The following is a 15,177-nucleotide window of genomic DNA, read 5'->3' on the forward strand; positions in this document are numbered from 1 at the left end:
TGACACCTGCGGTCACTCTGACCTTCAGCAGCCAATCAGGCTGTTTACTCAGCCTCAACCACACTCTCTCATTGGACTGGGGGAAATTATCACAACCATTATTCAAACAAGACAGCAGCAGCCACAGAGAGAGAGAGAGAGATGGCAAGAGAGAGATAGGGGAAAGAGACTTCAGTTCAGGCCTTCCTCCTCCTTCAACTCAGTCACGGAGGAGGGAGAGACAACTCAGAGGAGAGACGGTTGAAAAGAAAGTCCAACTTCTGAAAGTTCTAAGACGTGACAAAAGCAGAGCAGACGGCAAAAACAAAACCCAGTTAAAAGAAGTGTTGTTTGCTCTCTAGCTTTGTCTGCCTCGCTCTTGAAAGAGCGACTTCAAATCATATTTAATTCCTATTCAAGTGTAAAGTGTCTGATATGCAGATGGAGCTATGCCGAATATACAGTAAATACATATTGAATTCCAGGGGACAATTCACGATAAATCTGTCAGAACCACAACTTGTGCCTTCACAATATGCACAGAGGAACAAAAACATTACTTTGAATTTCCTAATGATTACTATTAGGAGGTACTTCAAAATAGTGAAAACACTGACTCTAGATGTATCAGTACTGAGAGACAGAGAGAGAGCAAGAGAGGGAGAGAGAGGGGGACAGGGAAAGAGAGAGAGGGGGGACAGAGAGCGAAATGGAGAGAAAGGGAGAGAGAGAGCAAGAGAGATAGAGAGCGGGAGAGAGAGAGAAAGGGAGAGAGAGAGAGAGAGAGAGAGAGCGAGAGATGTTGACCACAGCTGCCGCCCAGCTCAGTACACTACCTATCTCTATCTGTAGCAGTAGGAATACCACTAGGTCTATTACCCTGGACCTGTGGCTGGGTCCAGGTCAGAGGCAGCGATGTTCAATTAGGCCCTGAGCTATTTGTGTGTGTACAGTGGTACTTTCTCCTGCGATTCTCCATTATGCCAACAATATTCCCTGTCATATTTGATTTGCAGGGCGATGCAGCAAGACTAGAGTGGTTCTGGGAGAGTGTCAGTCACGGCAGGAGGGAGGGAGGGAGGGAGGGAGGGAGGGAGGGAGGGAGGGAGGGAGGGAGGGAGGGAGGGAGGGAGGGAGGGAGGGAGGGAGGGAGGGAGGGAGGGAGGGGAAAATAAGATTTGGTCATTGACTGCATCAGGGAGCTGAGCTGCATCATTGTCCTGTGCCGCCTGCGTTCGTTCTGAAATCACGTCAAGTAGAGGTACCATTATAATTATTGTCTGTGTGCTACTGGAGCAAATCAAGGCTTCTCTGTCTGTAGCTCGTTAATAAAATCTGAAGAATAACAATTACAAGCTATTACTTGAGAAAAGCAGCAGAAAAGCAATTGATACAGCTGGAATGCAGCCAAATAGCTTCCGCACCAATTAGAGTGTCATCTCATCGCCTCTCTTCCGCCTTTTCTTTTTACAGGAAATATTTGAGGGCAAACAACCTCAACCATCATTTGCATGGAGTGTCATTTTGCCGCAACCGATTAGATAGAAAGGGCCAAGTTCCTGCCCTCATAAAATAAAACATCTGGAGATGCCTTAACATATATTACGTATGTATTTATGCATGACTGTATTTATGCATGTCAATCCAGAGTGAGGGGAAAGGGATGCTCAGAGCACCTGAAATATCCAGGACCAATCAGTCAGGACCATTCATTTGCATGGCTCTATATGGTTTCTCTGCAAAGAGAACATGATGTTATCAAATTCTAGAATCAGCTTCCTTTGATGGCGAGCGTGTTTATTTGGGATGGGGAGGCAGGAGGGGGGGGGGCGACATGTCTCGGAGACCGTGAATGACATGAACACCGGCACTGGGGAGCTATGGGTTTCTTAAGCGCTCCCTGAGCAGAGGGGGGGGGGTGAGGAGGGGAGGGAGGGAGGGAGCTGAGAGAGAGGACTGGTGAGAGGGGGTGGAGAAAGAGAGAGAGACTGTCAGGATGGGTGTGATGGAGGAAGGAAGGAAGGGAGGGAGTGTTGGAGCTGAGAGAGTGAGGGATGCTCAGTGCTCAGTGCCCAGCATGACTCCCAGTCACACAGATTAGACATTCCCTGTGAAACAGCTTCCTCCTCTCAGTCTCTCAGCCTCATCACCTGACGAACAGACAGCCAGTCACACAGTAATGCTCCTACAGCCTCCCTGCCACCAGCAGGCTCCCTATGGCTGGCAGACTACAGCTGATGACCACGAGAAAGAACCCCGTCTTCTCATCTGATCTCTTGGGGAGAAGGTGAACGTATCTCCTCCGACATGGCGTTATCTGACGGAGGATATAATAATCTGTTGACATAGAGTTTTGCAGAGTGATGTAAGCACACCAGCCTTTACTGACTTTGACTAGCCTGAATGTTGAACGTTATAAGTGGGCAGAGATTTAGTCATGTTTACATAGTGCAACCGTAACAAAAAGTCAATTGTGATTTCGAATTATTTGAAATGTATTTCAACAATTGTAAATGGATGCAGACTGTTCTCAGAGATAGTGAAAAGAGGTTTTGACATGCATTTAAACACCTCTGATTAACATACAAACACAATTAGGCATTTGACAGTTTCAGTAACACAATGAATACTGAAGCTAGAGTTGTAAAATCTTAATATGAGGAGAACTTTCCTGCAATGCAATACATGTCAAACGTAGGGTTGTTGAGGTTTAAAATGACTTCTGAAGTTTGCAAATGTCCACTTTGAAATGTCAGACTTGTATCAAACCCTACAGAAAATGTTCATGAATTACAATCCACATAATAATTCAAATGTCCTGTTGCTGCAGGATTAGTTTCCTGCTGTAGCAAAACTGGCTCACATGAAGATGCTACATCTGCAACTGCAGCTCTGCTGACAACAAACCATTTACATTTTAACATGTAATTGCTGGTTTGTGATAAAAACTAGCTCAGCAGAATACAAGTAGCCTAAAGGTCCTAGAACAAGTCTCCTTGCTCATTTTGTTGACAACCTTTTAATAAAACATGCCACCACATACAATTCATCTGAGACCTGCAATTTCCTCCTGCTTTGCATCGCTGGTAGCTACGGTTTCTAAAAATATTTTGAAAAAATATTCCCCCATGCTGGAGCACCATGCCGTAGTATTAACTACAAGGTCTGCAATCTCACCTTAATTGTGGATTATACACAGAAAGAAACAGCATGGAGAGGATTTAGAGAGCGGAGGAGAGGAGAGAGTGCGTGTCAGGGCCCTGCAGGCTGCAGCAGAGATGTGGAAACAGTGTACAACGCTGGCGCAGACTGCTGCTTTCATCATCTGGGAATTGATTCTGTGGGTTCGTGTCACAACAAGCAGAGATCAAACCGGAATTTGACACAACAAACTTGTCACTACTTCTGGTGCATTAAGCTTACTAATGAACAATAAAATACCAATCAAATGATTTTGTCCTTTTTTTCTCCCCACTTGGGGAGATTACACAAGGTACACATCCTCTCTGTGAGAACAAACATCTGACAGAGCGGAGGAGAAGCCCAACAGTCAGCCAGGTGAACTGCAATGGAGGCTAGTCTTCTACAACATTTTGTTATTATTATCCAGAGTCTGGAAACAGATCAGGAATGTGTCAGATCTTGACCAATGGCCAGCACAAAACAGTTTATCTACAACCAATTAACCTCTGGTGAAGTGTTGCCAGTGACACCGTAACGGCTCCAGATCTGGCATCAGCGGCACCAGCCAGCCAGCCATCTCCAGCAGAACCACTCAAATGTGGGTGAAGAGTGAAGAGACCCTATCGTTAGGGCCACATCATGGACTGACCAGGGAAAGCTGTGGGCCCTGGGCCTCTGTTAGGGCCCTGCTGACCAGCAAAACCTCTTAGCTCTATAGTAGCTCTGGTCCTGGTCCAGCCATGTGTTGAACAGAGACCTGTACAGTACCTCTGGTCAAGAAGTAATGTGTTGAAGAGAGAGAGAGAGAGAGAGAGAGAGAGAGAGAGAAGAGCTGCTGTTGGACAGCCCAGTGTTTCAGTGTTACTGTGTTGACATAGTGATGAGGCTTTCTGCCAAACAACTGCAAGCAAGACCAAGCAGGGGAGAGGGGAGGAAAGAAGAGGACTCCCTTCCCTTTCTCTCTCTCTCTCTCTCTCTCTCTCTCTCTCTCTCACTAACTCACGCCCTCTCTCCTTCTCCTCCATTCCTCATATGATGACAACTCTTATTGGACAGAGAAAAATATCCCCCTGCCTCCCTCTACCAATACCACACATGTTCCATAAACAAAGATAAAAGAGTACATATAATTAAGCCCTGCCTAGCAAAACGTCTGGAAAGCAGAAAACCTTTGGGCGAGCAGCATTTTGCAGTCACGGTCAGTTAGAGCTCTCCCTGTGGGCAACACAGCTCTGCTCTGGTTCTCTCTTTATAAGGACTAATCTGAATGGCTGGCAAGAGATGGGGGAGTACCAGAGGCATGATGAATCTGCTCTGATGGATGAAGGGAACGGAGTCTAAACTGTGGTGTCCAAATACCCAGTGCGCCTTAGACCTTCTGTCTGAGGACCAACTAGGTTCACCTAGCCACATAATAATACACACAGGCACAAACAACCTGAGAACACAGCAGGAATGTGTGGCCACAGCACTGAACGGAATGATTGAGAAAGCTTCTTCTACTTTCCCCAACGCACAAGTGGTTATCTCCACCCTGCTACCACGAAAAGACTTCCACCCTGCTACCATACAGCAGGTAAACGCAAGTATTTCCCGTGACTGTGCCTCAAAGCCAAATGTTTTCCTGGCCCACCACTCCACCCTGGACTTGAACATCCTCTATGACCACATCCACCTATACAAGGCAGCAGTGCCCACCTTTGCCCATACTCTAAAGGACATCGCTCTCAAACGCAGCCCCAACACAGGGACAACAGATCAATAGACACCCCGCCCAGCGAGGCGAGGACCAACATCCAGACCACAACACCACCGACCACGTACACCCCCCCACCCCAACCAATCAACACCCCCCCAAGTCAACCATGCCCACACCCCTTTTAGGCCCCCTCAGATCAGACCTTTGCCCCTCCTGCCCACCCCATGCACCCCTCCTCCGCCAAGAGGGCCTCAACATGGAAGTCACACATACGCCCAGGCCTTGAGCAGGGCAAACAGGTCCGAACCCCACTCTTACACTAACCCAAGCCAATGGCATGTCCCAGATGCTCAGCAGGCTCTGCTCACACTCTTACACTAACCCAAGCCAATGGCATGTCCCAGATCCTCAGCAGGCTCTGCTCACACTTACTGGCCTGAGGCCAAACCACACGACCAACAACACTGGACACTTTATAGAACACAAAGTCTTCACTATCTCATCCTGGAATATCCCAGGTCTGAGGTCATCTGCATTTGGCCTAAAGAGCAGGAATCCTGGACTTGCTCAAAAAATCTGAAATACAGACATTGTCATCCTACAAGAAACCTGGTATAAAGGAGACGGACCCACTGGTTGCCCTCTAGGTTACAGAGTGCTGGTAGTCCCATCCACCAAACTACCAGGTGTGAAACAGGGAAGGGACTCAGGGGGTATGCTAATTTGGTACAGCGCAGACCTTACTCACTCCATTAAATTAATCAAAACAGGAACATTTTACATTTGGCTAGAAATTCAAAAGGAAATGATCTCAACAGAGAAAAATGTCCTCCTGTGTGCTACCTATATCCCCCCACAAGAATCCCCATACTTTAATGAAGACAGCTTCTCCATCCTGGAGGGGGAAATCAATAATTTCCAGGCCCAGGGACATGTACTAGTCTGTGGTGACCTAAATGTCAGAACCGGACAAGAACCTGACACCCTGAGCACACAGGGGGACAAACACCTGCCTGGAGGTGAAAGCATTCCCTCCCCCATTTGCCCCCCCCCCCCCCAGGTACAACTATGACAGCATAACCAACAAAAATGGGTCACAACTCCTGCAGCTCTGTCACACGCTGGGTATGTACATAGTCAATGGTAGGCTTCGAGGGGACTCCTATGGTAGGTACACTTATAGCTCATCTCTTGGCAGTAGTACTGTAGACTACTTTATCACGGACCTCAACCCAGAGTCTCTCAGAGCATTCACAGTCAGCCCACTGACACCCCTATCAGACAACAGCAAAATCACAGTCTACTTGAACAGAGCAATACTCAATCATGAGGCATCAAAGCCAAAGGAACTGAGTAACATTAAGAAATGCTATAGATGTAGTTTGGAAATGCTAAGGAATGTAGTTTGGAAACCTACCCCAAAATTATTAGGCAACAACAAATTCAATCCCTTTTAGACAACTTCCTGGATAAAACGTTCCGCTGTAATAGTGAAGGTGTAAACTTGGCAGTAGAAAATATTAACAGTATATTTAACCTCTCAGCTTCACTATCAAATCTAAAAATCTCAAATAGAAAACCGAAGAAAATGAACAACAATGATAAATGGTATGATGAAGAATGCAAAAATCTAAGAAAGAAATTGAGAAACCTGTCCAACCAAAAACATAGAGACCCAGAAAACCTGATTCTACGCCTTCACTATGGTGAATCACTAAAACAATACAGAAATACACTACAGAAAAAGAAGGAACAGCACGTCAGAAATCAGCTCAATGTAATTGAAGAATCCATAGACTCTAACCACTTCTGGGATAATTGGAAAACACTAAGCAAACAACAACATGAATAATTATCTATCCAAAATGGAGATGTATGGGTAAACCACTTCTCCAATCATTTTGGCTCTATAACAAAGAACAAATAGCAAAAACATTTACATGATCAAATACAAATCTTAGAATCAACTATTAAAGACTACCAGAACACACTGGATTCTCCAATTACCTTGAATGAACTACAGGACAAAATACAAACCCTCCAACCCAAAAAGACCTGTGGTGTTGATGGTATCCTCAATGAAATGATCAAATATACAGACAACAAATTCCAATTGGCTATACTAAACCTCTTTAACATCATCCTTAGCTCTGGCATCTTCCCAATATTTGGAACTAAGGACTGATCACCCCAATCCACAAAAGTGGAAACAAATTTGACCCCAATAACTACCATTTGATATGTGTCAACAGAATCCTTGGGAAAATCCTCTGCATTATCATTAACAGCAGACTCGTACATTTCCTCAGTGAAAACAATGTCAAATTGTCTCTTTACCAAATTATCGCACGACAGACCATGTATTCACCCTGCACACCCTAATTGACAAACAAACAAACCAAAACAAAGGCAGTCTTCTCATGCTTTGTTGATTTAAAAAAAGCCTTAGACTAAATTTGTCATGAGGGTCTGCTATACAAATTGATGGAAAGTGGTGTTGGAGGAAAAACATACGACATTATAGAATCCATGTACACAAACAACAAATGTGTGATTAAAATAGGCAAAAAACACACCCATTTCTTCCCACAGGGATGTGGGGTGAGACAGGGATGCAGCTTAAGCCCCACCCTCTTCAAAATATATATCAAAGAATTGGCGAGGGCACTAGAAAAGTCTGGAGCACCCGGCCTCACCCTACTAGAATCTGAAGTAAAATGTCTACTGTTTGCTGATGATCTTGTGCTTCTGTCACCAACCAAGGAGGGACTACAGCAGCACCTAGCTCTTCTGCACAGATTCTGCCAGACCTGGGCCCTGACAGTAAATCTCAGTAAGATCAAAATAATGGTGTTCCAAAAAAGGTCTATACATATCTTGGCTTAAACATCAGTGCCACAGGTAACTTCCACAAAGCTGTGAACGAGCTGAGAGACAAGGCAAGAAGAGCCTTCCTTCTATGCCATCAAAAGGAACATAAAATTCAACATACCAATTAGGATCTGGCGGAAAATACTTGAATCAGTTAAAAACCCTGTTGCCCTTTATGGTTGTGAGGTCTGGGGTCCGCTCACCAACCAAGAATTCACAAAATGGGAAAAACACCAAATTGAGACTCTGCATGCAGAATTCTGCAAAAATATCCTCTGTGTATAACGTAGAACATCAAATAATGCACGCAGAGCAGAATTAGGCCAATACCCGCTAATTATCAAAATCCAGAAAAGAGCCTTTAAATTCTACAACCACCTAAAAGGAAGCGATTCCCAAACCTTCCATAACAAAGCCATCACCTACAGAGAGATGAACCTGGAGAAGAGTCCCCTAAGAAAGCTGGTCCTGGGGCTCTGTTAACAAACACAAACAGACCTCACAGAGACCCAGGACAGCAACACAATTAGACCCAAACAAATCATGAGAAAACAAAAAGATAATTACTTGACACATTGGAAAGAATTAACAAAAAACCTGAGCAAACTAGAATGCTATTTGACCCTAAACAGTGAGTACACAATGGCAGAATACCTGACCACTGTGACTGAACCAAACTTAAGGAAAGCTTTGACTACCTGTATGTACAGACTCAGTGAGCATAGCATTGCTACTGAGAAAGGCCGCCGGAGGCAGAACCGGCTCTCAAGAGAAGACAGGCTATGTGCACACTGCCCACAAAATAAGGTGGAAACTGAGCTGCACATCCTAACCTCCTGCCCAATGTATGACCATATTAGAGACACAAAATTCCCTCAGATTACACAGATTCACAAAGAATTTGAAAACAAACCCGATTTTGGTAAACTCCCATATCTACTGGGTGAAATACCACAGTGTGCCATCACAGCAGCAAGATGTGTGACCTGTTGTCACAAGAAAAGGTCAACCAGTGAAGAACAAACACCATTGTAAATACAATCCATATTTATGCTTATTTATTTTCCCTTTTGTACTTTAACCATTTGTACATCGTTACAACACTGTATATACATAAAATGACATTTGTAATGTATATTCTTTTGGAACTTCTGTGAGTGTAATGTTTACTGTTCATTTGTATGTTTTTTTCACATTTGTATATTATCTACTTCATTTGCTTTGGCAATGTTAACATATGTTTCCCATGCCAGTAAATCCCCTTGAATTGAATTGAGTGGGGGTGGATTTGAGAGGTAGGGAGAGAGCAGAGAGAGAGAAAAATTTAGATGAGAGATGGGGTAGAGAGAGAGCAGAGAGAGGTAGAGAGAGAGGTAGAGAGAGAGAGAGCAGAGAGAGAAAGAGAGAGAGGTATAGAGGTAGAGAGAGAGAGGGGTAGAGAGAGGTAGAGAGAGAGAGGTAGAGAGGTAGAGAGAGAGACAGAGAGGTAGAGACAGAGAGAGGGGTAGAGAGAGCAGAGAGAGGTAGAGAGAGAGGTAGAAATGTAGAGCGAGGTAGAGAGAGGTAGAGAGGGAGGTAGAGAGGTAGAGAGAGAGAGAGAGACAGAGAGAGAGAGAGAGACAGAGAGAGAGAGAGAGAGAGAGAGAGAGAGAGAGAGAGAGAGAGAGAGAGAAAAAAAAAGAGAGAGAGAGAAAAAAAAGAGAGAGAGAGAGAAAGAAAGACAGAGAGAGAGAGACACAGAGAGAAAGACAGAGAGAGACAGAGAGACACAGAGAGAGAGAGAACATCCTGCTTCATCCCTATACTCTCAGTGGGGGACTCAATTCTCTCCACAGTCCCACTGCTAGCGGACAGGCATCAGCGCCAGCTATCAGCTAATTTACATGCCCTGTTATCTGGAACCCAGCATCACACCTACCCCTGACTGACTGTAGTGACTTCATCTTTTCCTGCCTAACTTACAGTGGGGTGATAGAATAACTTGTCTTTTCTATAACAGCTTCTAGAGGTTTACATTTAAATCTCAAACCAGGATCGGTGTCCATGGCTGAGCTGCCCTCTCTTTTACCAGAGGAGAATAATATCTGAATCGGATTTCACACAGCTGATGAAACCGCTTGCAGGGGGAGAGTGAGAAATCGGACAAAGTGCAACATGACTACAAGCCCCTCATTCATCAGCTAATGCTTCTCTCTCTCTCTCTCTCTCTCTCTCTCTCTCTCTCTCTCTCTCTCTCTCTCTCTCTCTCTCTCTCTCTGTCTCTCTCTCTCTCGCTCTCTCTCTCTCACTATCTCTCTCTCTCTCTCTCTCTCTCTCTCTATCTCACTTTCTCTTCAAAGAGGTTTAGTGCTGCTCCGTTTATTGACTTGGTTTCATACGCAGCACTATGTCAGGCTAACAAGTATCAAAGGACATGAAAATCTACGCAGGCACTCAAAATGACCTTGGTGATATAAATAAACAATGTTTTAAAACCACTTAATGTCCTAAATGAATGTGTGAAATAAGACTTCCAACTTACTGGGGGAATTTGGACATGAATTGGGCATCAACTATGGCCTCCTCCTCTGATCCCTCCATGCAGAAAGGGTGTAGGGTTTTAATTTCCCTACAAAGATAGATACAGTAGGGCTGGTCAGTTTATAACATTCAGTTAATGAGCAGGTGGATAAATAGCATGTGTAGACTGTAAAGTACCAACGACTTCCAATGAAGGATCTGTAAATATAATGTACATGTTAATAATAACTACTTAAGTACATGGGAATTGAAAAATAAGTCAGCATTGATAGGAGTTTTCAGTGCATGTGAGACGTCTCCAACTGCTCAATAATATCACACAGTATAGCCCAAGTGCAGTAAAAACAGTCTACTTGTTGACATTTCTACCTGGAATAAAGCATGGTATGACAGTTCAGTTCCTCTCTGGACAACTCAAGGTTTGCCTCTCTCTCTCGATCTCTCCTGAAGACATCCTGAGGGTAGGTAGACAGGACTGAACCCTGAGGTGTCAGTAAAAGAGTTTATGTGTGTGTGCGTGTGTGTGTGCGCGCGCGTGTGTGTGTGGTGTGTGTGTCGGTGTGTCGGTGTGATGACAGTATACATTCACATTGCCTTTCAGAATAATCAACAGCTCAACTATATCAACTGCCATCCTATTCTGGACATATTTCTACACATCTTCAAGTCCCACTCCTCCTGCTGCTTCCTCTGACTGAGCTATTTAACCTCTTTACAAAGCTTCCAGTGCTTTCCTTTACCTTTTTTCTCAAAAAAAATATGAAAAAAGTCCCTTCTTTAATTTGCTGAATATTTTTTAATGCGTTTTTAAATAAAGTCAAACTTAATATTCAACCAGCCAGCTTATCAATGTTTCTTTGCAAAGCAGGCCATAAATATTAATGAGTCCTCCGCTCAGACCTGAAAGGGCCGGCTGTGCATCGTCTTTCTCCGCTAAGAAAGGGGGTTTATCACAAATAAAAAACCCTGGGTAATTTTTCACAGAAATAATTGCCCTGCATGTGGTAAATGGTGTTATTTTCTGGTATTTAAAACTTTGGCAGGGTTCCGTGTGTAATGATTTGCTGGCTGAGGCTAATGCTGGCAACCAGACCGGGAAAGGGAGAGCAGACTGGACTGGGCTGGGCTGGACTGGGCTGGGCTACCTCCACACGTGTCAGAGCGGTAACCACAAAACCAACTGAAAGGCTTTAAAGTAGAAAAACACTGTGAGCCGTTACCTTACCGTAGCTGGGGCCTGGGCTGGGCTGGCCACTATGTTACTGTAAAGTGAAAGTCAAAGAGCAGCTATGTTTGTGGTATGGAAAACATGGTCCTTCACATCACTAGCTGTAAGAGTCATGAGGTTTCTGAACTCCATGTCAAATTAGTGAAGACGTCAAACACGGCAGGGTCTCCTGTTCAGAAGAGCACTTTGCGCGCGGTGGGGGGCGTTCAGCAAGTCGCCGTTTAGCTGTTTAAATCACAACACAGCAGCGAGCCGGTCTGTGGCTGACTGACTGAATATACAGTACTGTATTTTGACTGAACTTCTCAGCTCTACACTGTGAGGTGTCTCAGGACTGGGAAGGAGCAGAGCAAAGAGTTGTTTTCCTGGAGGATCACAAACTCCTCAGTATACAGTAAACACTGCGATAAGGACCAGGCATCCCAGTAAAGTGTTAGACTTTGTCCAAAATGGCACCCTATTCCCTATATACAGTAGTGCACTACTTTTGACCAGAGCTCTATTGGCCTATAAAGGAAATAGGGTGCCATATGGGACGATTCCTTAGACCAGGGGTGGGCACCTGGCGACCCTTTTGTAGTTTTGCGGATCAATTTCTGGCTTAGGGCCCCCAAAATGCTAGGGCCGGCACTGAATGCATGTGTGGGTATGGATGTGGGTACGCAGACCCACAAGTCACTGTGGCTGCTCATGAGATCCGTTTTTTGTGGCCTCCACCGCCATCAAAGTTGCCCGTCCCTGCCTTAGACTAAGTCTGTTCAGGAACATTGGGAGCTATAAGCTCTTTTCCCAGCTAGTCTCAGCTGGAGAGAGAGAGACTGATGGAAAGTCCAGACGTTTAAGAGCATTTAGTCAACACTGCTGTTCCTGTTAGAATGGTGGGACGAGATCAACACAACACACAGTTCAGACTACATGATCTGGACTCACTACAAGAGACACACTCACTCTCTCACACACACACACACACACACGCACGCACGCACGCATGCACACACACACACACACACACACACACACACACACACACACACACACACACACACACACACACACACACACACACACACACAGACACACAGACACACACACACACACAGAAGTGCAAAAGCAATGACCTTGACTGAATGGAATACTAAATACTGACTGAAATAATAACAGGGAAGAGGAGCAGAAGAAATACTAAGAGAAGCGATGGGGAGAGACGAGTGACAAGACAATCATGATATTTAATGATGGCAAGGCAACACAGAGAGGCCCAAGCCAAATAATGGTGGGAAGAAGGGAATCAAAGTATGGCTCTAATCGCAATTAGTGTGAGTGTGACCATTTTGACTTCCTCCATCCCTAACTACACTATTCTATTCAGTCTGTTGAGTTGCCAATTTGTCCTTGATTTCAGATGGGGATCAGGAGTTGTGTGTAGTGTGGATGCTGCGTTGAGCACCACATCCAGGCAAAGGCCACGTCCCAAATGGAGCCTTATTCCCTGCACAGGGCAGTACCTATGGGTCCTGGTCAAAAGTAGTGCACTAAATAGGGAATAGGGTGTCATTTGGGAGGCAACCCAAATAATCAACTGATGGGGCCCCAAAATGTCCAAATCAGATGATTACAGCGTGTCGCTCCCAGAGGCCTCTCAGCCAAACCTTTATTGCTCCTCCTGACCCCTCTGATTTTCATTAGAGATATCCATTTTGAAATAAAGAGTGGAGGTAAGGTACACAGACTGCTCTGTCTGTGCGTGTTCAATTTCCTGTTGGTTTGGAGGATTCAAGGGGAAAACAAGAGGTGTGATAAGTAGACTACCTCAGCATCCATCCAGCTATCTGGTGACCTGGTCCCTGGACGTATCCCAAATGGCACTCTATTCCCTATGTGGTGCTCTAAAGCCTATAGGGCTCTGGTCAAAAGTAGTGCACTATAAAAAGAATAGGTTGACATTTGGGACACACACTCTGTCTGTGCAGCACAGCAGAACCCTAATATTGCCCAATATGGAATATGACACCAGGCTAGGGTAAAGATTACCTTACCACCACTGTATAAGAAAAAAATATGTTGAAAGTAACAAAATGATTTTTTGGAGTCCCTTATAGAGAGGTAAAGAGGAATATACTACAGCGACAACTTGTGGATTCTCTCGATATGGTTGAAGGGTAGGAAAAATTGAGAAGGTGATAAGATGGTGTCCTTTCCAAAATGAGTTTATGTTCTGATGTAAATCTTCTCCTTCAACCATAAATCAAGGGTATTAAACATGACTGTATGCAGCTGGACTGAGTTTTCCATTAGTGTATACTTGCAGCAGGGCATTTTAACTCCTGTGTTTCCAATGCGCGTCTCAAATGGCACCCTATTTCCTATATAGTGCACTATTTTTTGACCAGGGCCCATGTGGCTCTGTTTGAATGTAGTGCACTATATATGGGAATATGTTGCTATTTGGGACGCACAATATAGGTAATATGTTGCCATTTGGGAAATGGGCATGATTTCAGATTTTCCAGACCTGGTTAGAGGCATTTATTTGCCCAATAAGCCTGCTTATGAAATATATCTGAATGACCAATTTTGCATAAAGCTGCAATTCCTCTACAAACTAAGTTGACTTTTACGGTACTAGGAGTTTTGATACACCGTATAAGCAGCTATATGGCAAACATTCTGAAAACAAGCTCTGCAGACTGCAATGTGACATGCATTGGGACAAAAGATAACTACACTATGACAATTCACAACATGTTACAGGAACTACTTCCAATGTAACATACGACTTGGTGTCATTGGCTATCAATATATAAATATCTGAGTATGACAACGATGTGAACATGTTCAATATTCAACAACTCCAGAGCCCCCTGGGCCCTCTGAGGCCTCCTTCCCTTAATCATGTTGAGTTTCCATTTCCACTCCAGCCTGAAACGACTAGGAGAGTTAAACCTCCAGGAATTTCAGAGAAACCACTCATTACCACATCCAAATTGTTTTGTGGGCATGAAAAGACAGTATTTATTGAACTGCTTCTCTGTGGCTGAGAGGAGGAACTGAGCAGCAGCAGCAGTAAAAAGTGAAATGTGCTGTTATGTTCAGTGCCTTCAGAAAGTATTCACACCCCTTCGCTTATTCCACATTTTGTTGTGTTACAGCCTGAATTCAAAGTGGATTAAATACATGTGTTTTCTAACCCATTTACACACAATACCCCATAATGAAAAAGTGAAAACATGCTTTTGGACATTTTTGCAAATGTATTGAAAATTAAATAGAGAAATATCTCATTTACATAAGTATTCACATCCCTGAGTCAATACATCTTAGAATCACCTTTGGCAGCAATTACAGCTGTGAGTCTTTCTGGGTAAGTCTGTAAGAGCTTTGCACACTCGGATTGTACAATATATTTGCACATTATTATTTTTTACATTTTCAAGCTCTGTCAAATTGGTTGTTGATCATTGCTAGACAGCCATTTTCAAGTCTTGCCATAGATTCCAGGGTATATTTGGCCTTTATTTTTAGGTTATTGTCCTGTGTCTGGAGAAAAGCAGACTGAACCAAGTTTTCCTCTCGGGTTTGACCTGTGCTTAGCTCCCATTCTGTTTCTTTTTTATCCTGAAAAACTCCCTAGTCCTTAATGATTACAAGCATCCCCATAACATGATGCAGCCACCACTATGCTTGAAAATATGGAGAG

General features: G+C 44.2%; 1 protein-coding gene across 4 annotated transcripts in view; it reads right to left on the reverse strand.

Moving 5' to 3' along the window:
* Positions 1–15,177, reverse strand: part of LOC109894814 (neuronal PAS domain-containing protein 3) — a 382,790-nt gene that overhangs the window by 313,956 nt on the left and 53,657 nt on the right. For 3 of the 4 annotated variants that reach the window (XM_031828698.1, XM_031828700.1, XM_031828699.1), the window contains one exon: positions 10,254–10,340. The exons of the other annotated variant lie outside the window; for it this stretch is intronic. In XM_031828698.1, the coding sequence (XP_031684558.1) occupies positions 10,254–10,340 (87 nt within the window). The remainder of the gene's footprint in view (positions 1–10,253; positions 10,341–15,177) is intronic. 4 annotated transcript variants of the gene reach the window in all.

Source organism: Oncorhynchus kisutch, linkage group LG7 (assembly GCF_002021735.2).
Source record: "Oncorhynchus kisutch isolate 150728-3 linkage group LG7, Okis_V2, whole genome shotgun sequence".
In the NCBI taxonomy this organism is placed as follows: Eukaryota; Metazoa; Chordata; class Actinopteri; order Salmoniformes; family Salmonidae; genus Oncorhynchus; species Oncorhynchus kisutch.